Below are 25,633 nucleotides of genomic sequence, written 5' to 3' on the forward strand. Positions count from 1 at the left end.
TTGGTTTTTAGATCCACATGTAAGTGAAATTGTACGGTATTTATTTTTCTCTCTTATTTCACTTAGTGTAATATCCTCTAGATCCATCCATGTTGTTGCATACAGCAAGATCTCCTTTTTTTTAATGGCTGAGTGATATCCCATTGTATATGTATACTACCTCTTTTTTTTTTTTTTAAAGATTTTATTTATTTATTTTACAGACAGAGATCACAAGTAGGCAGAGAGGCAGGCAGAGAGAGAGGTGGAGGCAGGCTTCCTGCGGAGCAGAGAGCCCAATGCAGGGCTCGATCCAGAAACCCTGGGATCATGACCTGAGCCGAAGGCAGAGGCTTAACCCACTGAGCCACCCAGGCGCCCCATACTACCTCTTCTTTATCCATTCATCTTGGGTTGCTTTCATATCTTAGCTATTGTAAATAATTCAATAAACATAGGGGTACATATATCTTTTTAAATTACTGTCTTCATTTTGTTCAGTTAAATACCCAGTGGTGAAATTACTGGATCATGTCCTATTTCTGTTTTTAATTTTTTGACAAACCTCTGTATTGTTTTCCACAGTGGTTGCACCAGTTGACATTCCCACCAGCAGTATACAAGATTCCTTTTTCTACACATTCTTACCAACACTTGTTATTTCTTGTCTTTTTGATACTAGCCATTTTCTGACAGGTCTGAAATGATAGCTCATTGTGGTTTTGATTTGCATTTCCTGATGATTGGTGATGTTGAGTATCTTTTCATGTGGCTATAGGCCATTCATATATCTTCTTTGGGAAAATGTCTATTCAGGTCCTCTGCCCATTTTTTTGATTGTGTGTGTGTATGTGTGTGTGTGTGTGTGTGTGTGTGTGTGTGTGTGTGTTTCAAATTGTATATATTCTTTATATATTTCGGATATTAACTGCCTATCAGATATGTGATTTTCAAATATATTCTCCCATTCAGTAGGTTGCCTTTTTGTTTTGTTGATGGTTTCCTTTACCATGCAAAAGTTTTTATTTTGATGTAGTCCCAATAGTTTATTTTTGCGTTTGTTTTTCTTGTTTAAGGAGACATATCCATAAATGTGTTGCTAAGGTCTCCGACATGTTGCTAATGTCCGAGAAATTACTGTCTTTATTTCTGTTATCAGTTTTATGGTTTCTGGTCTCTTATTTTATCATTTTGAGATTATTTTTGTATATGGTGTAAGAAAGTGGTCCAGTTTCATTCTTTTGCATGTAGCTGTCCAGTTTTCCAGCACCATTTATTGCAGAGACTATCCTTTCCCCATCATGTATGCTTGCCTCACTTATCATAGATTAATTAACCATATAGGTATGGAGTTTTTTCCTGGCTTTCTAACCATTTCTTTTTTTTTTTTTTTTAGATTTTTTATTTATTTATTTGACAGACAGAGATCATAAGTAGGCAGAGAGGCAGGCAGAGAGAGGAAGGGAAGCAGGCTCCCCACTGAGCAGAGAGCCCAATGTGGGGCTCGATCCCAGGACCCCGGGATCATGACCTGAGCAGAAGGCAGAGGCTTTAACCAACTGAGCCACCCAGGCGACCCTCTCTAACCATTTCTGTGTCATTGAAAAGTACGTTTAGATTTTTCTCTGGCAATGAAATGACTCATATTTATTCTCTTACTTTTTTAAATAATTGTTTCTTAACTTAATTTCTAGTGGTATTCCAATTTTATTCATTTTATATAATCTTATTGATATTTTAGTGAGAATTTGCTTTTTAGGCATCACTAGTGTAAAGCCTTAATAACTTGAATATCCTTCTGAAGATGTGTTTTGCTTAGTTTTAAAGCAAAAATGTGTTGGAGCACATAGGTGGCTCAGTTGGTTAAGTGTCTTCCTTTGGCTCAGGTCATGATCCCACAGTCCTAGGATCCAGCTCCATGTTGGGCTCCCTGCTCAGCGGGGAGTCTACTTCTCCCATTCCCCCTCCCCGCCCCCCCCGCTTCCTCTGCTTGTGTTCTCTCTCTTTCTCTCTATTAAATAGACAAATAAAATAAAATTTAAAAAAAGCAAAGATATGTTGTCACCTGGTGCAGGAAAAACCTAATTGCAATTAAATTATGAGGTTTGTTTTAAAAGGACTGTTTCATTTATCACTTTTTGTGTGATGTTTGTGTTTTCTGTCTTTTTGGTGGGTGATAAGGGGAAAGAGATAGTATATTTTCTTGTTACAAAAATGGGAAACAAGGGGCACCTGCCTTTATTAGACAATTTTTAAGAATATTATTTGTATTATAATATCTTTTAACACTATGCTAATATGTGTTCATTAAATATAGGTCATATTGGTGTCTTTTTTCATTCTCTCAGGTACCTGATTGTTGGCTGAAGCTCCTGGAATTTTTCTCTTATTGAGATAGAACTTGGCTGAAATCACATTGCACATATATTGTACACAAATGCTTAGCCCAAGCCCGAGAATTACTAGAATCCTCCAGTTAGACAAATTCAAACTACAGTGGGAGTTCTGTCTAGGAAGATGCAGCCTCTGAACAAGTTGATGGCTATCTCAAAACCTCAAAACCTGATTCGACGTGAACAAAGTGAAGCCCTGAAAGCAAAAGTGTCCTGGCAACAGGAATCCATCCCAGTCATGGAAACATACGACTCTGAGGCCTCTCGTCAAAAGTTCAGACATTTCCAGTATTTGGCAGTGTCTGGGCCTCATGAAGCCCTGTGTCAACTCTGGGAGCTCTGTCTTCAGTGGCTGAGACCAGACGTTCATACAAAGCAGCAGATCCTAGAGCTGTTAGTGCTAGAACAGTTTCTGACAATTCTCCCTGAAGACATCAGGACTTGGGTGAATTTACAGCATCCAAAGAACAGCAAAGAAGTGGTGTCCCTCATAGAGGATGTGATTGAAATGCTTAAAGATGAAGGTGAGAATGTAGAAAATTGGCAGTAGAATTATTATTATTATTGACCTTTACGTGAAATCCAAAAAAAAAAAAAAAAAGGAAAAATTAGCTCGAACATACAGAGAACAGATTGGTTGCCGGAGGTGAAGGATGGGCAAAATGGGTGGAGGGTCACAAGTATAGAAACTTCCAGGTATAAAATAAATAAGTCATGGGAATGTAATGTACAGGATAGTGACTATAGTTGATAATACTGTATTGCATATTTGAAAGTTGTTAAGACATTAGATCTTAAGGGGTGCCTGGGTGGCTCAGTGGGTTAAAGCCTCTGCCTTCAGCTCAGGTCATGATCCCAGGGTCTTGGGATCGAGCCCCGCATCAGGCTCTCTGCTCCGAGGGGAGCCTGCTTCCTTCTCTCTCTGCCAGCCTCTCTGCCTACTTGTGATCCCTGTCTGTCAAATAAATAAACAAAATCTTTAAAAAAAAAAAAAAAGACATTAGATCTTAAGAGCACTCATTACAAAAAAATAATTTTTGTAACTATAGGTGGTGACAGATGTTAACAGACTTACTTTGGTGATCATTTTGTAATATACATTAAATATTGAATCATTATGTTGTTCACCTGAAGCTAATAGAGTTGACCCATGAACAACATGGTTTTAAACTGTGTGGGTCCAATTATACATGGGTGTTTTTCAATAAATACAGCACAGTACAGTAAATGTATTTTCTCTTATGATTTTCTTAACATTTTCTTTTCTCTGCCTCACTTTATGTGATACATATAAAAAATATGCATTAGACTGCTCATGTTTTTGGTATGGCTTCTGGTCAGTGGTAGGCTATTAGTAGTTAAGTTTTGGGGGAGTCAGAAGTTATATGCCGATTTCCAACTACTCAGGAGTTTGGTGTCCCTGACCACTCTTGTTGTTCAAGGGTCAACTGTAGGATGTTATATGTCAATTATACGTCAGTTAAAAAGAAAAAAAAGAACCTTAAAAAAAGAGTAACTCTTTCCATATGAAAAGAAATTATCTTTTTCTGAAGCTAGAGGGTGTCAAGGGCCAGATCATGAAGGACTTTACTATATCAGGAAGCACAGTTTTATTTTGTAGGAAATGAAAGTAGAGAATGAGATCTCACAGCATGGGTAGGGGAGTAAAACGATTTGATTTGCCTTTTAAAATATCATTTTGATATCAATATGGAGTAGGTGGTTGGCAAACTATGGCCACCAAACCAAAAGTTTTTGGAGATAGTGCTTTTGGAACACAGCCATGCCCACTGATGTACTTTGAGTCTACAGTTGATTTCATGCTATGAGCAGAGTTGATTGGCTATAGCAGAGACTATATTGCCTGCAAAACCCAGAATAGTTGCTATCTGGATCTTCACAGAAAAAGTTTATCAGCGTCTTGTTTAAGGGATAGACCTGATGACTCTGAAAACAGGAAAATGAGTTAAGATAGATGAGGTGTTAAAGAATGTGGGAGTATTGGGAAAACAGGAATTTGAACCTGAAGGAATTATGGGCTGCATATAAGATGTGAGTAGGGGTAAGATTTGATGTAAATGTGCATGTTCTGCCACACATGAATAAGGCACAAGTAGCAGATGTTATGGGAGGGGATTTATACAGTAGTTATGTGGCATGTTGAATTTGAGATCTCTATAGGTTTGGAAATTTACAGGTGTGAATAGAAGTAGGAAAAATTCATATCGTTAGGGAGCATCAGTATTTAAGGTCTGTCATAGATCTAACTGCTCATTACAGGAAATACAGAGGATGGAGGAACATGTTAAATCATATCATGGGAATGCCATTAGTAAAATCTAAACTCTGGGAAACTACAAGACAATCTAGTTTCTAAAACAATGATTTGATTTATTTATTTTTTAAAGATTTATTTATCTGACAGAGAGAGACACAGTGAGAGAGGGAACAGAAGCAGGGGGCATGGGAGAGGGAGAAGCAGGCTTCCTGCCAAGCAGGGAGCCTGATGCGGGACTTGATCCCAGGACCCTGGGATCATTACCTGAGCCAAAGGCAGACGCTTAAATGACTGAGCCACCCAGGCGCCCCTAATTTTATTTTTTTTTTTAAAGATTTTGCTTATTTAGAGAGAGCACACATGCGCAAGCAAGCAGAAAGGAAGAGAGAATCTCCAGCAGACTCAATACTGAGCAGGAACCCAACATGGGGCTCCATCTCATGAGCCCAACATGGGGCTCCATCTCATGAGCCTGGGGTCATGACCTGAGCCGAAATCAAAGGTTGGACGTTTAACCAGCTGAGCCACCCAGGCACTTCTCTACAACAAAATAATTTTAAGGGAGAAGTGGTGATACGGACAAGGGATTTAGAAATTAAATGTAAAAGATGTATAACAAATCAAGAGGGTGTGTGAACCTTATAAGTCATGAGGCAGTTGATTGAATATTTGACAAGGAATTTTTGGTTGGGGAGAGTGATGATATTATAGCTATATTTAGTCCTTATTTGAAAAAGAAATAAAAGATTAAACAGAAGAAGAAAAGCCAGGCAAGCAGGCTAGAAAGCATAATCTGGGACATCAGAGAACCAGGAAATGTTAGCATCTTGAGCTAGGAAAAGGGAAATATTCAAGAAGGGAGTATCAACACTGGTATGACAAAAAGGTTCTCCTATTATGATGAGTATTGAGGGTGCCTGGGTGGCTCATTTGGTTAAGTGACTGCCTTCAGCTCAGTTCATGATCCTGGAGTCCCAGTATCAAGTCCCACATCACACTCCCTGCTGGGCAGGTAGTCTCCTTCTCCCTCTGATCCTCCGTCTTCTCATACTCTCTCTCTCTTTCTCTCTCAAATAAATAAATAAAATCTTTTTTTTTTAAGTTTAAAAAAGATGAGTATTGAAAGCAATTTAATGAAATTGTTGATTATGAAGTAATTGTTAAGCTTTAGAACAGCTTCAGAGAAGGAGTTGAGGTGGTGCTTGGTAGTTAGTTATGTTAGTTTTCTATTGCTGCCATAACAAATGACCACAAAGTTAGTGAATGTATTATTCTACAGGTCTGTAGGTCAGTAGTCCAAAATGGGTCTCCCTGAACAAAAATCAAGGCATCAATAGGATTGCATTCCTTTTTGGACCTCATGATTCCTTTCACCCATCTTCAAAGCTTGCAATGGTGAGCCATGTGCTTTCCACACTGCTTTCTCTTACCCTCCATTCTGTTGTCACAGTACATGCACTTGCTTAGAGCATGGTTGCTCTCTCTCCTCCTCTCACTTACCCTGACCACAGCTGGGAAACCTGTTTTTTAGGATTCATGTGATTAGATTGTGATCACCCAAATCATAAAGGGTGAGTCCTCATCTCTCAAGGTCCTTAACTTTAATCATATCTGCTGAATCCCTTTTGCCAGTGTACCCAAGGATTAGGGGTGTGTATCTCCGGGGTCTATTATTCTCCCTATCACATACATACTCCCCACCACCACGACCACCAAAAAGAGATTGATGGCTAAGGTGTGAATGTGATAATGATTATAGACTATTCTTGAAGTCTGGTTGAGAAGGAAAGGAGAGGTTGCCAGGTAATAGAGGACTGAGGAAGGTTTTTAATTTGTTTTAACCTGTCTTGGCTCACTAAAGAACCCACCCAAAGGGCTTGCCCTTGTTTTATCTGAGTCAGAACTCTCCCAGGGCAGAGGTGGCCACCTGGGCAGCATTTGTCAAAGCATTTAATGGGAAACGTATTAGCCTCTCCCACCTAAGACAGTGAACACAAAAGGATTGGGAGGAAAGGCTGAGGGGTATGAGATGCTTTGGGGAATAAGGTTTTTGGAAAAGTTCTTACATACTCCTAGAGATCTAGAAGGCTGGGTACATGTTCAGAAAAACCTGATAAGGCCTTACTTAACTCTCACCTCTGACTGACCTTCAAGCTTTGCATAAACAGAAACTAAAGACTAAGGTAATGTTGAAAAATTATCTGGCTAAGTGTTTAAGGCAAGTCTCAACACCTGCAGCCCATCTGCAAAGACTAGGAAATGACTTTTGTTTGTGGTTGTTTTGTTTTGTTCTGTTCTGTTCTGTTCTGTTTTGATTCCAGGTAGCTAAGGAAGTCTCTTAGGAATCATTAGCTGACCACTAAGCTAAGGGAACAGACTTAAGTGGGTACACACAACAAAGAATATAGATGTTACAAATAAGTTAAAAAAAGTAAGTCAGTGATGAACAAGAATTAAGACAGGCTCACAAAAATTGACAAAAATGAGGGAGAAATAGATCAAGAATAATAGCTGGAGACTTAAGCACCCCACTTTCATTAGTGGATAGAACAACAGGAAGAAAGACGAAAAAGGAAATAGAAGACTTTAACTACTCTATAACCAAGTTAGACCTAACAAATATATAAGCACTCTACCCAGCAACAGCAGAATGTATATTCTTTTCAAATGCACATGGAATATTTTCCAGGGTAGACCAAATGTTAGGCCAAAACAAGTGACAATTAATTTAAACATTTAAATCATACAAAGTATCTTTTTTGACCACAAGAGAATGAAATTAGAAATCAGTAATAGAAGGAACTCTAAAGGGATGCCTGAGTGGCTCAGTTGGTTAAGAGTCTGCCTTTGATTTGGCTCAGGTCATGATCCCAGGGTCCTAGAATGGAGCTTCACATTGGGATCCCTGTTCAGTGGGGATCCTGCTTCTCCCTCTCCTTCTGCTGCTCCCCCTGCTTGTGTTCTCTTGCACTCTATCTCTGTCAAATAAATAAAATATTTTTTTAAAAAAGAAGGAAATCTGGAAAATTCATAAATAGAAATTTTAAAAAGATTAGGCAGAGATAAATGAAATAGAGGATAGAAAAACAACAGGATCAATGAAACAAAGTGGGTCATTTGAAAAAATAAAATTGACAAAGACTTAACTACACTGACCAAGAAAAAAAGAATACTTTCTAGGGGCGCCTGGGTGGCTCAGTGGTTAAGCCGCTGCCTTCGGCTCGGGTCATGATCTCAGGGTCCTGGGATCGAGCCCCGCATCGGGCTCTCTGCTCTGCGGGGAGCCTGCTTCCTCCCCTCTCTCTGCCTGCCTCTCTGCCTGCTTGTGATCTCTCTCTCTGTCAAAATAAATAAATAAAATCTTTAAAAAAAAAAAAAGAATACTTTCTAACTTATTGATGATGAGTTTTAACCTGATGCCAAAGCCAGGCGAAGACCTCACAAGAAAAGAAAACCAGCAAGCCACATCCAGCAGCATATTAAGAGGATAATACACCATGACCAAATGGGATTTTTCCCAGGAATACAGGATGGTTCAACATATGAACATAAATATTATACACATTCTAATCGGGGAAAATCACAATGTCCTCTTTTTTTTTTTTTAAATAAGATTTTATTTATTAGAGTACAGCGTGCCCAAGTTGGGGAGAAGGGCAGAGGGAGAGGCTGAGGGAGAAGCAGACTCCCCGCTAAGCAAGGAGCCTGTTGTGGGACTCAATCCCAGGACCCCGAAATCATGACCTGAGCTGAAGGTAGACACTTAACAGACTAAGTCACCCAGGTGCCCACAAGGTCCTCTTGATACAGAAAAAGCATTTGACAGAATCCAGTGCCCTTTCATGATAAAAACACTCACATACTAGGATTAGAAGGGAATTTCTTTTACCTGATAAAGGGCATCTATGAAAAACCTATAGGAAGCATCTTACCTAATGGTTAAAGACTGAAAGCTTTGCCCTTAGAATAAGGAACAAGACAAGGATGCCCACTCTGGCCACTTCTGTTCAACATTATACTGGAGGTACTAGCTAGTACAACTAAAAATATCCTAATTGGAAAGGAAGAAGTAAAGCTATCTTTACTGTCATGTGATCTATTCTTAGGCAGTTTATCCTTGAACAATATGGGTTTAAAATGCATAAGTCACTTTTATGTGATTTTTTTTTTTTTAAGATTTCGTAGCAAAAGCCATAAGGCATCTATTTACAACTGCCTATCCCAGTATCCACAAGTCGAAAGGAAGACGACTGGTTCAGAGTTCACACCTACTGCCATTTGAGTACCCAGAGAGGCCTGCAGAGCCCATCAGCAGCCCTTGGAATCTCTTGAACTGGGTTACCTATCTTTTTTTTTTTTTTTTTCATTAAAAAATAATTTAAAAATAATAATTTTAAAAAGACAGCCTGTGTTCATGTATTGGGTGACTTAATGTTGTTAAGATGATAATACTCCATAAAGCACTCTGCAGGTTCGAATGCAATTCATAGCAAAACTCCAGTTACCTTTTTTTGCAGAAACGGACAAGGTGGTCCTAAAGTTCATATGAAAATACAAAGGACTCCAAATACTCACAACAGCCTTGACAAAGAATAAAAGTTAAGGATGCATACTTTCAATGTCAAAACTTACTGCAAAACTGTAGACTTTAGTTAGGACAGAATTCAAGTTATTTTTTGGAATCTGCTACAACCACAGATGAAGCCTCAAAATATTAGTTTGGCCTTCTTCACCCTGATCCAATATTTCTCAACCTCTGGTAGAGTATCAGAATCATTTTTAGAGTTTTTAAAAACTATAATATCTGAGCCCCACCGTTGGAGATTCTGATTGCTGGTAGGGCCTGACATCGTTATTTTTCCAAAGCTCTGAAGATGATTCCTATGAATAGTATGTTAGAACTACTACTATAATCATTAAATGTTTCTCCAGGACAAATCATGTCTCCCTAACGTTTTCTTTCATCTTTCTCAGAGCTACCCTGCAAGGATTCTGTCCTCCAGAAGGGGAGCATCAAGGAGAAAATGGAATCTGACTCACTAACTGGCGATTCCCAGGTGAATTCGGATCCTACTCTTTACTGAAATGATCTGCTTTTTCTTTTTCGGCTTTTGAGCTTTTGCTAAATATAGTCCATCTAAGGATATAAGACTATTATTTCTCCCATAGGACATTGGATCTGTTTTATTTTAGTTAATGATACACTCTGGAAAATATTTAATCCTTGTATTTTTCTGTGCATCTGCTCCCTCTGGTTTAATAGACAATAAAAAAGCCATAGAAATAGAGCCCACCAGAGAATGTTTAGAATTAAATGTGAGGGGAGCCAAGGGCAGAGTCCTGAGTAATGTCATTGAATAGGCAGGAGCAGGAGAAATCCCAAAGGATACTGAAATAAAAGCATCAAAGTGGTAGAGGAAAACCAGGAAGATACGATGTCACTGAAGGGCAAAGAGGAGAATTTTACAAGGATAAATCCTTTAAAAAATTCAGGAAAATCCAGCCTGAGTGGGGCTTATTCCCTTACTATCATGAAGATACTAATAGAAGTCAGGTTGCAGAGGGTTGAGGGAAGAAGGTGAGGAAGTGGGCAAACTAATGTAGATGATTTTCTCATGTCATCTGATGTGGAGTCATCTGGCTCTGAGGCACAGGGAGGGAAGAGATTTGTGTATTTCACTGTGACTAAAGGTGCCTGTTATGACAAGCTCGGGAATGCTAAAGAGGGAAGTGCAACAGGTGATGGTGTGAAGGCCCTCATGAGAAATACCTGTGCAGGGTCTGATATACCACTGCTAAGGGCCAGGAATATGATGATAAATGAAAGGAAATCCTTTGTGGAAATGACAGTCGAGGCAGACAGGCACACACAGGGAAGTAAGATAATTGCAGATAGTAATAATTATTACAAAGAAAAGAAACAGTGCAGTAGAGACTGATGAGGAGGGTGGCTACTTCATCTTGGGTAGTCAGGAAAGGACTGGCTGACCGGCCTGGGAAGGAGTTAGCAGGCTGCCTTTCTCAGTTAGAGAAAATGCCCTACCTCTTCTGCTAGCGGAGTCTCCATCTTCATTACAAATTCCCCTCACATCTATCCAAAACTCTTTTTGTTCTGAACTCCTTCTATGGCAGGTATTTTTACTCTATAATAATTTTTTGTTCCAGATTTTTGCAACTTTTTTTTTTTCTCAACCAAAATAAAAGTTAATTGAGGGTTAGGACTGCATTTGATTTCCTTTTGTAGCCCTCACAGAATACCAAGTTGATAGGCCTCGAGTATAACTTGATTTTCATCACTTAGAACCCCAAACATTTGTCAGTTTCTTACATCTTCTGATGATCTACCCTATTCTTTCCTAATTCATTTCTCCTCTGGTAATATTTTTGGGAGTGACCTTTGGTTACAAAGGAATTTAATGTTTTAGGAACCAGTGACATTCAAAGATGTGATTGTGGAATTCAACGAGGAAGAGTGGGGACAACTGGACCCTGCTATAAAGACTCTGCACAGGGATGTGATGCTGGAGAACTATAGGAACCTGAATTCGTTGTCTCAAGGTGGTTTCTGTGTATTTACCTCCTCTGCCTGTCAGTAGTCTCTTCATCTGCTGCTAAAAACCAGAGGACGACTGCAGTGGTTAAGGGTACTTGGGTTTGGGTTCAGGTTTCCTAATATCCTTTGGGCATAATAACACGTTTTCCTGTTGTGTATCTGAGTGGAAGTCCTTCCTAATGGAAAGCTAGATATTCACAGACCCGTGGTGACTGCTAGCCTTTCAGAGGCTCTTAGACTACAGAGGAATGGAATCTCTTCCCTTTAAAAATGGCTGAGGTGTCTGTTTTGTTGTTGTTGTTGTTGTTGTTTTTTTCATTTTCCGCATGAACAGAACATGTATTTTCCAAGCCAGTTGAGATCTCCAAGTTGGAGAGTAAGGAAAGAAGATGGACAGTGGAGCACAATATCCCAAGCACATCTGTTTTGGGTAAGAACCAGGCAGATACAAGGCAGCTGTAAGAAACTTCTGTTTATCAAATACACAGTGTACTGTTAACAGCCTTAGAGTAAGAGTCACGAGGTGACGACAAAACCGCCCAGGCTTTGAAGGGGAAAAGTCACCATTGCCTTTCGTTCACAGATTCTTTTCCTTTGGTGGATAGGCAAAAGAATGTAGGTGAGGAACACAGATGCCTTTAAAGCTGTGTGGTCCGGAGCAACCTACCTGCCAGTCTCCTCATCTGTAACATGGAGTTTATTACAGTACTTACCTCCACGTTCCTGTGAGGCTTAAGTGAGTCATATGTGTAGCACAATTAGAACAGTGCCTAGCACGTGGTAAGTGCTATGTAAACAAACATTAGCTAACCCAACAGGAAATCATATTCTTTCTTTTAAAGAAAAGAGAATGTTGTGCTTTATACTAGAGTGACTTTAGTAATCTTCCATTTTTCCTTCGTTTACTATAGAACTTCTTGTGCCCTAACTTTCTACCTTCATGTAATCTCTTAATTCTTACTAATATTTTGTTTGTGGGAGATTGTTGATTATTGTATGCTTAATGTAAATTTTAGTACATGTAGAAAAGTTTAAAGAGGAATAGAGCTCACCCCATTACCTCACTCCCCAGAACTGTGCAGTATTAACATTTTTGATTTATTTTCTTAGACTTTTTTCTTTGTGATGATGTGTCTCTGTGGCTTGTGAAGATTTGTATTTTTCCAAAATTGGGATCATCAGGGATATGTGACTTTATATTCTGCTCTTCTCACCTAATATGATACCATGGGCAATTACCTGTGTCACTAAATAGTTTGTGAAAGCATGGTTTCTAATTCACATGTAATGTTCTATCATATACATGTATTATAATATATATAACCGTTCCCCCAGCTGTTGGACATTCAGATTGTTGCCAAGTTTTCAGGCACATCTGATAAGTCTCTTAGGATATACTTATTAGAAGAGAAACTCCAGTATCAAGGGGCATGAATTTATTTAAGTCCTGTTACATTGTGCTGTATTGTCTGTAGAAAGGTTATACCAATCCGTACTGTCACTAATAATGTATTATCTATTTATTATTATCACCCTAGCACCCTCTTGTTTACCTAAAATCTGTATTGATTTGAAAAGCTAATTATTCAATTTCTTCCTTTCTAAGGTAAATTTCCCTGCCCCCCCTTTTCTTTTGGACCCCATTTCTCGCTGCCTTCTTTAACTTACATTTTTACCATTTCTACTTCATCCTCACATTAGCTTTTCAACATTTGAAGTCATTACTGATTTGAAAATTTTTTCTCTCAACCTGTTACTCTATTTCTCACCTCTTTATAGCCAGTCTTCTCAAAATATTTTGTACTTTTCTCATTTCCTCACCTTTTGTTCACCCATTCCAGTTTAGCTCTTATTCTACATCTCCATCTGAAACAGTCCTTACTAAAGGTCATAGAATACTTTCTTGTAGCTAACTCCAGTGATATTTTTTTATTCCTTATCTTACATTACCTGCTCCTTGCTCTTAAAAACAGTCGTAGGTTCTTACAATGCTTCTGATTTTCCTCCTCTCTTTCTGGCCTTTCTTTCTCTGTCTGGTGGAGACTTCTCTTTCTCTAACTCTAATTTCAGAGTTTCTCGACATGTGGTCTCATTTTGTCATCTTTTCTCAGTCTGTGTTTTCTTCTCTAGGTTATCACATTCACAACTGCAGCTTCACTTACCACACACATGGAGGCAACTTACAAATTTGTGTCCCCAGCCCAGGCTTCCTTTCTGAATTGAAAAATCTGCAGATACATGACATTTCTCTTGGATATCTTTTTTTTTTTTTTTTAAGATTTTATTATTTGACAGAGAGAGAGATCACAAGTAGGCAGAAAGGCAGGCAGAGAAAGAGTGAGGAGGAAGCAGGCTCCCCACTGAGCAGAGAGCCTGATGTGGGGCTTGATCCCAGGACCCTGAGATCATGACCTGAGCTGAAGGCAGAGGCTTAACCCACTGAGCCACCCAGGTGCGTGCCCTCTCTTGGATATCTTAAAGATGACTCCAGTTCTATAAAACCAAAGTCATAACTTTTTCTTTTCCAGTCTTCTTCCTTTGTTCCCTGAGCAAATGGCACTGCCATCCATCCAGTTACACAAGTATAGTGATTATCCTTGACACAACTTCATCTCCTTCACCTCTCTAATACTTGGTTTTATCTCTCTAAATATCCCTTGAATGTCTCCACTTCTCTTCATCTGTAGTGCCACAATCCTAGTCCATGTACCATCACCATCTCTCATCTCAACTATCCTTGCAGTTTCTCAATTCATCATACAGGAAGATCTTGCCATGCCTCTTCGCTCTTTTTCCCCAACTCCAGTGTTTGAGCCACATTGCAGTCAGAGAGATCAAGTTCTGTCATATGCTTGCTTAAATCACTGTGCTGACTGCAGTTTTGCCTGCTTTAGAACACAGTAGTCCCCACCTGTTTCTCCAGCCATGCCTCACCCTGCATCCTCCCCTCACTCTTTGCACCCAGACCATACTGCTCTGCTTTCAGTCAGCATCAAATATGTATTAGCATCTCCTGTGTCCTCAGCACTCTGATAGGCGTTGGAGGACTGCAGAGAAAAGAATTCCACAGGACATACATTCCAGATATCCCTCAAGTGGGGTTTGCCCTCCATCTCAGGGCCTCTGTTCATGCGGTTTTCTTACATAAAATGCTCGTTCTCTTGTTCTTTGCCTAGTTGACTCCTTGTCTTCCTTCAGATCTCAGATACACATTTCCTTAGGGAAGCCTGTCTTGGTTCGTTTTTTTCTGTTATATACTCCCATAAGACCATAATCATCTTTTTAGCATTTATCACAATTATATATTTTACTTTTATCTGTATAGGTCTTTGTCTCCCACATTAGGCTTTATGTTCCCTGAGGGTAGAGACTGTGTCTCTTTTTTTTTTTTTTTTAAAGATTTTATTTATTTATTTGAGAGAGAATGAGTGAGAGAGAGCATGAGAGAGGAGAAGGTCAGAGGGAGAAACTAACTCCCCAAGGAGCTGAGAGCCCGATGCAGAACTCGATCCTGGAAGTCCGGGATCATGACCTGAGCCAAAGGCAGTCGCTCAACCAACTGAGCCACCCAGGCACCCGAGACATGTCTCTTTTTGCCTTACCTTTATATCTTAGGCTTTTGCACATCTGTAGGAACTAAAGGGAAAAACTGGATAGGTAAATATTGGATTATGAGAAAGGTAAAATTAGTTTATTTGTTTTGGTCATTTGTGATTCAGTGAATGGCTTTATGTACTCTATCTATTAAGACTTTGGAGGTTTTTAGGTAAGATCTCATGGAAATTCCCACTGTTGATCACAGTTATGGCAAATGAAATATCGCTGAGGTTTTTTATTATTTTTTTATGGTGTCTGCCAAACATATTTTTAAATTTATGTTATCACATATCTTCCCCCCACCCTCCCCATGCTTTATATCTCCTATTTTTAGGCATAAGAATTTTTCCATCCCCAAATTAGAAATATATTTCTTGATTTTATTCTGATTTCATCTATTTCATCCTTTAAATATAATACTTCAATCAATCTGGAATTTACCTCGGTAAATGTAGTTTATTTTCCAAAAGAGTTAATGGACTACAGTGGATTAAAGATGGCTCCAGAATCTTTGTCACTCTTTCCATCAAGATGCAACCTTTGTATTCCTGAAACTAATGTCAAATTGTGTGTCAACTATACTTCAGTTAGAGGGAAAAAAAAGGATACAGATTTTGTTTCCCCACCCTTTGAATCTCAGCTAGCACTGGACTGTTTAATCAATATGGTGCAGCAGAGGGGACACTGCTGGTTCCAGGTCTAGCCTGTAATAGGATTTGTAGCTGCCACTTCTTTCTCTTGGAAGTTAGCACCCACTACTTCAGCTAGCTTGACATTGCTGTTTGTGAGAAGCCCAGCATAGCCACATGGAATGTACATACATGCACACACACTTAAAGGCTCATCAGATGATCAGAGGCACATCTAGATTTAAGTGCTAATGATCCAAGTTTAATTATAAACAGTTTAAGGTAAATTTGGATAGAGAATATAAAACCAAATTTTGGACAGCTTAATTAAATAGTCAGAACCTTGAAAAGAGAATCCTGTGGATTTTAATCTGTAAACACAGATAGGTCTTTGGAATGATTTGAGAAGTTGGGGGGAACACTGAGATAGGTCAAAGAAAGGCAGAGGTGGTTTGGCATGGGCTGGTCTCCAGATACCCAGGATTGGGATGATAGGCTAAGGTTTAAAGTGTTCATTTTTGTTTCAGATTAGAGACAAGAACAAAGTCTTATAGGTAAAGCATAGTTTGTGAGTTTGGGATTAATAGGAATAAGACATTTACTCAAAATCTATTAAGCACAAAAGGCAAACAAATCATGGGTGTAAAGATAAACAGTAGTGTTTCCACTAAAATCAATAGATGAGCGTGTTGCTATAATTATTTTATGTTGACCTGAAAGACATAACTAATGAATTTTTTAAAAATGAGAAATTTAATTAGTAGAAAAGAGGAAAAAGGGCTATTATTTGTAAATGGTAACTTTCTACTTAGAAAATCCAAGAAACTCATTGTGAAAACTATTACAGCTGTTAAGAGTTTTGTAAGGTGGCCAGATATAAAATAAAAATATTGGTAGCTTTCCTATATGTTAGAACTAAGTGATTTGAAAATAAAAAATATATGAAAGTGATTTTTAAAATAGGAGTAATGAAGTTATATGAAAAATGAGCTATAGAAATATGAGAACATCAAAGATTTGCTTGGAGAAATACATTTAGGAATTTTGCCATTCAGTAAATACTGCCAGAATAGCTTCTGTTTCAGTTACCTGTTTTTTCTAACAAATTGCCCCAAAATTTACTGACTGGAAATAGCAATCGTTTTATTAAGTCTCACGGTTTTGTGAGTTGACTTAGGAGTTCTCAGGATCCACATGATATTGGCTGAGGATACAGTGTTGTGCTGGGATGGAATGGTCAAGATGGCTCATCACATGGGTGGAAGTTGATGCTGGCTGTCACTGGGAACTTCAGCCCTGTGGACCAGAGCACCTCCATGTGGCCTCTCCTTGAGGCATGGGTTTCTCATAGCATGCCAGCCAAGTTTTGGGTATTTCCTGAGAGGAACTGGAAATTGTCAGTCTCCCTAAAGGCCAAGCCCAGAAGTGGCATGGTATCATTTCTACCATATTCTGTTGGCTAAGCAGTCACAGGAGTAGCCCATTCTCAAGGGGAAGAAAAATAAACTCCACTTCTCTGTGGGAGGGTGTCAAAGAATGTGCGTCTATTTCTTATTACTCAAGCATAATTAATACATGGTGTTATATTTTCAGCTGTACAATATAATGATTCAACAATTCTGCATATTGCTCGGTGCTCATCAGGACAAGTGTACTCTTAATCCTCTTCTCCTATCCTCACCCATTCCCCCCACTCACCTCCCCTTTGGCAAGCACCGGTTTGTTCATTATATTTAAGACTCTTGTTTTTTGTGTATACACACACACACACACACACCCCTATATATATCTTCTTTATCCATTCCTCATTGAATGGATATTTTGGTTGCCTCTATTATCTTGGCTTTTGCAAATAATTGTGCAGTAAACATAATTCTGCATATATCTTTTTGAATTAGTGTTTTCATTTTCTTTGGCTAAAAACCCACTAGTGGAATTACTAGATCATGTAGGATTTCTATTTTTAAGTTTTTGAGGAACCTCCATACTGTTTTCTATAGTGGCTATACCAGCTGGCATTCCCCCAGCAGTGCACAAGAGTTCCTTTTTCTCTACATCTTTGCCAGCACTGTTATTTTTTGTGTTTCTGATTAACCATTCTGACCAGTGTGAGATGATATCTCATTGTGGTTCTGATTTACATTTCTCTGATCATGAGTGATGCTGAACATCTTTCCATGTGTCTGTTGGCCATCTAATGTCTTTTCTGGAAGAATGTCTATTCAGGTCCTCTGTGCAATTATTAATTGGATTGTTGTTAGTTTTTGTCATGTTGAATTGTATAAGTTCTTATATATTTTGGATTCTAACCCTTTATTGAATATGTCATTTGAAAATATCTTTCCCATTCAGTGGGTTGCTCTTAATTTTGTTGATGGCTTCCTTCACTGTGCAAAAGATTTTTACCTTGCTGTAGTCTCAATTGTTTATTTTTGCTTTTATTTTCCTTGCCAAAGGAGACATATCGAGAAAAATCTTGTTATGGCTGATGTCAGAGAAATTACTGCCTATGTTTTCTGTTAGGAATTTTATGATTTCAGGTCTCACATTTAGATCTTTAATCCATTTTGAGTTTATTTTTATATATAGTATAAGAAAAGGGTCCGGTGTCATTCTTTTGCATGTAGCTGTTTAGTTTTCCCAACACCATTTGTTGAAGAGACTTTTTCCCAATTTATATTCTTACTAACTTTATCATAGATCAATTGATCATAAAGGTGTGGGTTTATTTCTGGCTCTCTATTTTGTTCCATTGAGTACCATTCTGTTTTGATTACTACAACTTTGCACAGTATGTCTTGATACCACCAGTTTTGTTCTTCTTTTTCAAGATTGGTTTGGTCCAAGAAAAAGGATGGTTTCTCTGCTACTTTTGATTATAGTTTTTTTTTTTCCTGCCTTTGTTAAATATGGGGATAATTGCAGCTTGTATGGAAAACAGAAGCACTGATTACAAGTTTGTTGTAGCTGGTTAAGATGTGGTGCCTATAAACGTAGACATGTTTTTAAAGATATGATTAAATTTCTATTTTAGAAGGGTGTATTTATTATTGATGAACAGTGTAGGTTAAGAGAGGCAAAAACAAGATGCTAGAGAAAGGAAGGCTAGATATAAGCCACACAAACTAGTTAAGAACCAGTAATAAAAAAATAAAATAATTTGAACTATGATGTTTCATATGCTTGATATTTTCCCAAGCCCTGTGTATTCTCTGTAATATTCCTGAATAGCTCTCCTCATATTTTATGATCTCCTAACCTCCCTTTTAATACTTTTATCTCTTTTATTTCTTCTATAGTTCTTTTTCTAATCTCATCTTACATTTCCATTGTGTATTTAAGGCCTATAAAATATGCATATCCCTTATGTGTTTTAGCATCCCTTTCCTAATTAAACAATTTCCCTTCTAATTCATGGAATTTTTAATTTCTTTTTAGACAGAGAGATAATTTCAGAAAACCAAGATTCAATTCCAAAGCAAAGAATTAATGGAAAAAAATCCTCTCCTGGAATGATTATGACAAGACTGACCAAAAGTAGATCCCCTTCTTTAGATGCTTGGATGAGTGATGATTGTTTATATAGGAACCAGGAACACTGGGACATAAATTTGCCAGAAGAAGCTTTTGTTCATAAGATAGTCTACACTGAGGTGGGAAACTTTAAAGTTAGTGAGAATAAGAAAAGCTTAGATGTTAAGTCAGTTAATTCAATTTTGGGTATACAACAAGGAAATCCTATGAGAAAGGGGTCCTCAGAATGTGGTAAATTTAAAACTAACTTCAAATTTAACTTAGACTCAGGTAAGCAATATTCAGAATATAATGAATGTGGGAATGCCTTGAGCCTGAATATAGATATTCAACACCCAGAAAGTCATACCTCAGTGAATTCCTATGAATGCTATCAATGTGGGAGAGCCTTCAGCCGGAGTTCATCCCTCATTCGACATCAGATCATTCACACAGGAGAGAAACCCTATAAATGCAGTGAATGTGGGAGATTCTTCAATAGACGTACAAACCTTACTAAGCATCAAAAAATTCATACTGATTCAAAGGTCTGTGAAGGCAGTAAATGTAGAAAAGCTTTCAGTGAGAGTGAAGACAGTAATAAAAATTCAAGACTTCATTCTGGCGATAATCCCTACGAATGTGTTAACTGTGGAAAATCCTTCAGCCGGAGCTCCTCCCTTATTCGACATCAAATGATTCATACAGGAGAGAAACCATTCAAATGTAAGGAATGTGGGAAAACCTTCAACAGGAGTTCAAACCTTAAAAAACACCAAAAACTTCATACTCAAGAGAAGTCCTGTAAAAGGAAGACACACAGAAATCAATGAATTTAACATCAATTAATTTATACTAGAGGGAATCCTGTGAATAGAGTAAATGCAAGAAAACATTTGTCAGGGATTCTTCTCTAATTCATATGACAGAATTAATATTGGAGAGAAATCTGTTATTGTGTAGGAATCTATTCCCAAATGAAGCTACAAGGGTTTAGAGTAAAATGTATCACCATACAAGTGTTTGCCTGTCATTATTCTGATGATCCATTTGCCATCATCATTCCTAGTTCATAAATGGAACCTGTGGCATCCTTATTTTCACATGATTTATTGAAGTAGATATTAGGGAGGAGCCAAGCAATCAATATCCTTGGAATTGATATTTAATAAAACTCAAACTTTTAGTCCTTATGAGAAGGTCATGAGAAACCAGGAGCTCACAGGAATATAGGAATACTTCTAAAGACTGAACTCTCTGAATTAATGTTAGAGACCACAGGAATGACAAATTACTCCATGATAATATCTTGGTTCTCTTGATGCTGAGTGGGGACTAGAATTGGAGGAGGATTATCAACTGCAGTGGCAAGTGGATTCTGTATATAGTTGTCACATCTTCATTTTTAAAAGTACTCTTTGGAATGTAGGCCGGAGGGACATCCATATTCTTGGGTCTGTCATTTAATCCAAATATTAAGAGGTCAATAAAGTGTCTTAGTACTCTGTTCACTAATTTCCTTGTTCTGCTGTAAGTTATTTCTGTAAGTTACCTGTAGGATCTTGAGCCAAGAAATTTATCATTAATATGCCCCAAAATATTCATATTGGAGAGATTCCCAATGAATGATGATGGTAGTATTTTGTAAAAGCTCATATCTTATTCAAAAATAGAAAAGGTATACTGGAGTGTGAACACTTAATGATGAGTTAATGTGCAAAATTATTCTCTGTTCATTTGTTCTATGGTTTCAGGTCTTTAATCCACTTTTTAATTTAACTTTTGTGTATGGTATATGGGTGGTCCATTTTCATCCTTTTTTCCATATGACTGTCCAGTTTTCCTAGCACTGTTGATTGAGGAGACTATCCTTTCACCATTGTATATTCTTGGCTCCTTTGTAGCAAATTAATTGACCACATATACATGAGGGCTTATTTCTGGGCACTTGTTCTCTTCCATTGATATTTATGTCTGTGTTTATGCTAATACCATACTGTTTTGGTTACTATAGCTTTGTAATATAGCTTGAAGTCAGGAAAGGTAATCCCTCCAGCTTTGCTCTTCTTTCTCAAGATTACTTTTACTGTTCAGAGTCTCTTGTGGTTCCATACAAACTTTAGGATTTTTTTTTTCTGTTTCTGTGAAAAATGCCATTGGGATTTTGATAGGGGTTGGTTGCACTGAATCTGTAGATTCTTTGGGTGATATGGACATTTTAACGGTATTAATTCTTCTAAGCCATGAGCATGGAAGATCTTCCCATTTATTTTTGCCTTCTCAAATTTACCCATAGATATTTTATTGTTTTCATGGGGTTGTAAATAGGATCCCATTAACAACTGCATGAAAAGAATAAAATATCTATGGATAAATTTAACCAAGGAGATGAAAGATCTGTACATTGAAAACTATCAGACATTGATGAAAGAAATTGAAGAACACACATATAAATGGGAAGATCTTTGCCATTCAGCCTCAGTGCAGGGAATCTCAAAAACCTGCCCCCTCTCTCTGTGCCCGTATGCCATATCCCATGACTTACTAAGGCATTCTACTAGTTGTTATCCATTATATTTATTCATTCTCATTGTTATAGAAGTTTAGCTGGACACAAAGCCACCCAACTTTAAATTTCTGTTAATAAGTACTTGTCAATGGGATGTTAACAGAAATGATGTTTGTCACTTCCAAGTCTTGCCCGTCAAGCAGGTAGGCATCATTCTATTCTCCTGACAGGTTTTCCTCTCTCTGCTGGTTGGAGAACCGTGAAAACTGTAGTGATGGCAGTGGACTACAAGTGGAATCTAGTATTAGGAATGGAATCCTGGGCCACCCATCTACCTCCAGACAGTTAGAGAGAAATAAACTTCAGTCACGTAGAAGCTCCTTGTTTTGTTTTTTTTTTGTACCACAGGTTGCCCTGTACCTTAGTTAAAATGCTCACCAAATCTTTCAGACTCTTCCTTGTATCTATCTGCATATGTCCCTACTGGTACTATATTTATATTTCTGTTACTATCCTCTCTCTTACATTACTTCAACTAGTCTCTGCCTTGAAATTCTGTAAAATGCAGGCAGAGGATCTTTTTGAAATACAAATTTTGATTATTGCACACAAATGCTTTAAACTTTCAAAGACTCCCCATAAACTTTTAAGTGAAATCTAAACTCTGAAACGGCTTGTCTTGCATGAAAGTTCTAATGTTCTCTTGCACTGCAACCTTTGTATTCCATGTGTCAGCCATGCAGCAGCTTCCAGCTTCCCATCTACCATGCATGCTTAGCTCTAGGGTTTTCCGTATGATATTTCCTATTCATGGAGACCTCTTTCTCTTCATCTAGCTAATTTTCACTCCTTCAACTAGAAAGAGTTCTTTCTCTAGAAAGCTACCTCTGACAAGACTGAGAAAATCTATGTACTAAATTCCACATACTTAGACGTTTACAACACTTACAGGAATTCTATTACAATTATTTACTGGACAGTATCCACTAACTACTTAGTATGTCTTGGGGGAACAAGTAGTCTAAAAAGTAGCATACTTTTGTTGCCAGCATACTGCCTGGCAACAAATGGTATTGAATGTGAGTAGGAAATAGACCTGACCACTTATTTTTTACACCTCATTGTAAAACAATGTAACCAAAGACATATTTTAAATATATATCTTTTGAGAGAGAGTGCATGAGCAAGGGTGAGGCGCAGAGGGAGAGAGAGAATCCCAAGCCTATTGCACAGAGCGTGGAGACCTAGGAGGGACTTGATCTCACGACCCTGAGATCATGACCTGGGCCAAAATCAAGAATCTCGGGCGCCTGGGTGGCTCAGTGGGTTAAGCCGCTGCCTTCGGCTCAGGTCATGATCCCAGGTCCTGGGTTCGAGCCCCACATCGGGCTTTCTGCTCAGCGGGGAGCCTGCTTCCTCCTCTCTCTCTGCCTGCCTCTCTGCTTACTTGTGATTTCTCTCTGTCAAATAAATAAATAAAATCTTAAAAAAAAAAAAAATCAAGAATCTCATGCTTAACAGACTGAGCCACCCAGGTGCCCCTCTCCAAAGACATTTTGAATGACTCCAAAGACAAATGAATACTGATGATCCCACTACTATAACATTAATACTTTTTTTCAAATTTGTGTATTCCTTTGAATAAAATATGTTGTTCACACTGAATTAGGAATGAATTATGATTAATGGCCCTGACTGGGCTCTGTTTTGCTATCATCTTCATAGATGTTGAGCTTGGAATTTAGAAATCTACCAATACCAGTTCTCTATCAATCTTCTCCAAGTACTCCTTGATATCCAAGTTGTTTATTCTTGCCCCCATTACTTCATCTTGATTTTGTAATGGCTGAAATACATTATTTTTTTTAAAAAATCCACAGTTGTCATAGACATTAAACTATGTACCAGTCCAGCAAGTGAGGAAAATCGTATTAGTTACAGAATTTTCCTTTACATCTTCATTGAGGCAAAATGGTAGCATCTCAGTGGGTTTGACTTCTGAATGAAAATGTGTAAGAGGGGGGCGGTAAAGACAGTTTTGTGGGGTTTTTTGTGTTTTGTTTTGGTTTTGTTTTGTTTTGTTTTTGCAGTCTTATGAGATAACTTCTATAGGAGAGACACTATAAAGTGATCCAAGCTCCCACATCCTTAAGGAATTGGATTCCAAGCCCTCCCGTCATTTCCAGAATAAAATCTGCCTGGCTCAGCCCCTAGTTTTGTGACCTCACTGTAGGCAGTACCAAGAGCTGCAAGGGGTTCCTTTTGAGACCTGTGAGATCTCCAGTAAATGCATCTACAATTCGTAGCCTCAGCCTGTCAACAAAAACAAAATCAAGCCTAAACCTCTGCTTGCCCTGGAAGTGCCTCTAGTGTGACAGGGCAGAGCAGGCTGGAAGGTTTGGATGCTCAGCCCACCGCAACTGGCAATAGTACCCAACTCCATTCCTAAGGACTCTCAACCCAAGGTAGCCTTAAGGATTTATCCCAGCTGGAAGCCACTGCCCCATAAGGCCAGGGCGGGGCAGGGAAGCCAGAAGGGGAACACGCAGAGCCTGCGTGGTAGTAGGCGGCTTCGTCCGTCCTCCTGCGCAAGCGCGATGCAGTTCAACTGACTGGGTCTGTTTACCACCCGTAGCTTCGTGTCCGCTCTGTGGTTCTGGAATTCACAAGCTTTCCCATGAAAACCAGGTAACAGTACTACTGACTTTTGGACTTCTCTTCTCTTGGACTTGTCATTGAAAGTATACCATGACCTCTAGTCCCCAGTGCCATGAAAGCCGTTGCCATTTGGTGTCTGCAGACTTAGTGGTTTCTGGCCGGCTGGGCCTTTCTACTTGGGTGTGTTCCGGCTAATCGCGAACCTTTTCAAGTCACGATTTCTCTTGACTATAGCGTGCTCTTTCTAGGACCTTTCTTCTAGTGGTGAAATTAGAATGACATTAAACTGCTAAGATTTAGCAGCAGAATGTGCTGTGAAAATATTACATGGTTTGCACTGTTCTAGAGTTCATTAGGGGACTTTAAAGACCCCTGTTAATTCAACCTCTGTAATTTACAACTAAAGTTATTTAAACTCAGAAAAGTCAAATGATTGTCCCAATACCATGCCATTGATAAAAGACCCTAGGTTGAACTTGAGAGTCCTTCAGATCTTTCAGCCACTGTGCTTTTCACTGTTCACCAGCAAAAAAAAAATGTTAAAGTTCGAATTCATTTGACAGTTAACGTTAATGTTTAGTGGAAGACACCTGTACACATGACTCATAGTGGTCTGTATTATAAGTTCCAGAACATGAACATGGGAAGACGAACAAAAGCACTTGCTAGTGTTACTTTACGTTTTGGAGTGGATCGCATAAGCCTAGTGCAGTACTCAGTAGGTTTGGCCAGATGACATTCTGCATAACTCCTAGTTCACACTGACCCAATGGTTATAAATTTGACATTAGGCGGAAGTATACCTTTTTTTCATAGTAACTGATGTGAGCTTGGGCAACCTAGCTCTTAACCACCAGGCTAACTTATTTCTAAAACTACATGCTTTGCTCAGTCTCCTTGAAATAACCAACTTCCTTCCCCTGCCCTCCCCTCAGCTTATTTATTCGGACTAAAATTGGAATCATACCTAACTCCTACCCAAAGTTGCACTGGACTAATCCTATGGCACAATTTGAACTTCACATTATCCAGATGAAAAAACCCTACATCTGTAGGAATAGCTCAAACTCCAAAATGAAATCATTAATCTAGACAGAATGATTTCACTCTTCCTAAAACCGTATGTGCTCAACCACAAGTTTTTGCATGCAGTTCCTCCTGTCTGTAAGTGATTTTGGTCTTCTTTTTACACATTAAAATGCTATCCAAAGCCTAATTTTAAAACTACCTTCCGACATATTAATCTTACTCGAAATCTATAAAAAATTTGATTATTTCTCTCACCTCCCCTGTTAATACTAGGTTAACACCTTATCTCTTGTAGGCATTATTGCAATACCTCCTAAGTGGAACACTTGCTTTGCCTCTAGGCCCTACCTTTGGTAAATTCTTCATAGCCTTAGAGTGACCCTGTCAAAATTTAAATCATACCCCTTAAAACCTTTCAATGGTTTTTCATGTTATCTTTAACCTTACTTTTTTATTTAAATTGTTAATCAACATATAGGGTATTATTAGTTTCAG

General features: G+C 38.4%; 1 protein-coding gene across 5 annotated transcripts in view; it reads left to right on the forward strand.

The window, feature by feature from the left end:
* Positions 1–25,562, forward strand: part of ZNF215 (zinc finger protein 215) — a 32,109-nt gene extending 6,547 nt beyond the window's left edge. Inside the window, exons 2-6 of one of the 5 annotated variants that reach the window (XM_047692797.1) lie at positions 2,328–2,896; positions 9,625–9,707; positions 11,076–11,208; positions 11,538–11,633; positions 24,087–25,562. In XM_047692797.1, the coding sequence (XP_047548753.1) occupies positions 2,497–2,896; positions 9,625–9,707; positions 11,076–11,208; positions 11,538–11,633; positions 24,087–24,190 (816 nt within the window). In that variant the 5' untranslated portion in view covers positions 2,328–2,496 and the 3' untranslated portion in view covers positions 24,191–25,562. Of the gene's footprint in view, positions 1–2,327; positions 2,897–9,624; positions 9,708–11,075; positions 11,209–11,537; positions 11,634–18,867; positions 20,458–21,681; positions 22,715–24,086 lie in introns of those variants that run through there. The other 4 variants (XM_047692796.1, XM_047692793.1, XM_047692794.1 and 1 more) reach the window with 4 other exon arrangements.
* The last annotated feature ends 71 nt before the right edge of the window (positions 25,563–25,633 follow it).

The sequence above is a fragment of the Lutra lutra genome, chromosome 10 (assembly GCF_902655055.1).
Source record: "Lutra lutra chromosome 10, mLutLut1.2, whole genome shotgun sequence".
Taxonomy (NCBI): domain Eukaryota; kingdom Metazoa; phylum Chordata; class Mammalia; order Carnivora; family Mustelidae; genus Lutra; species Lutra lutra.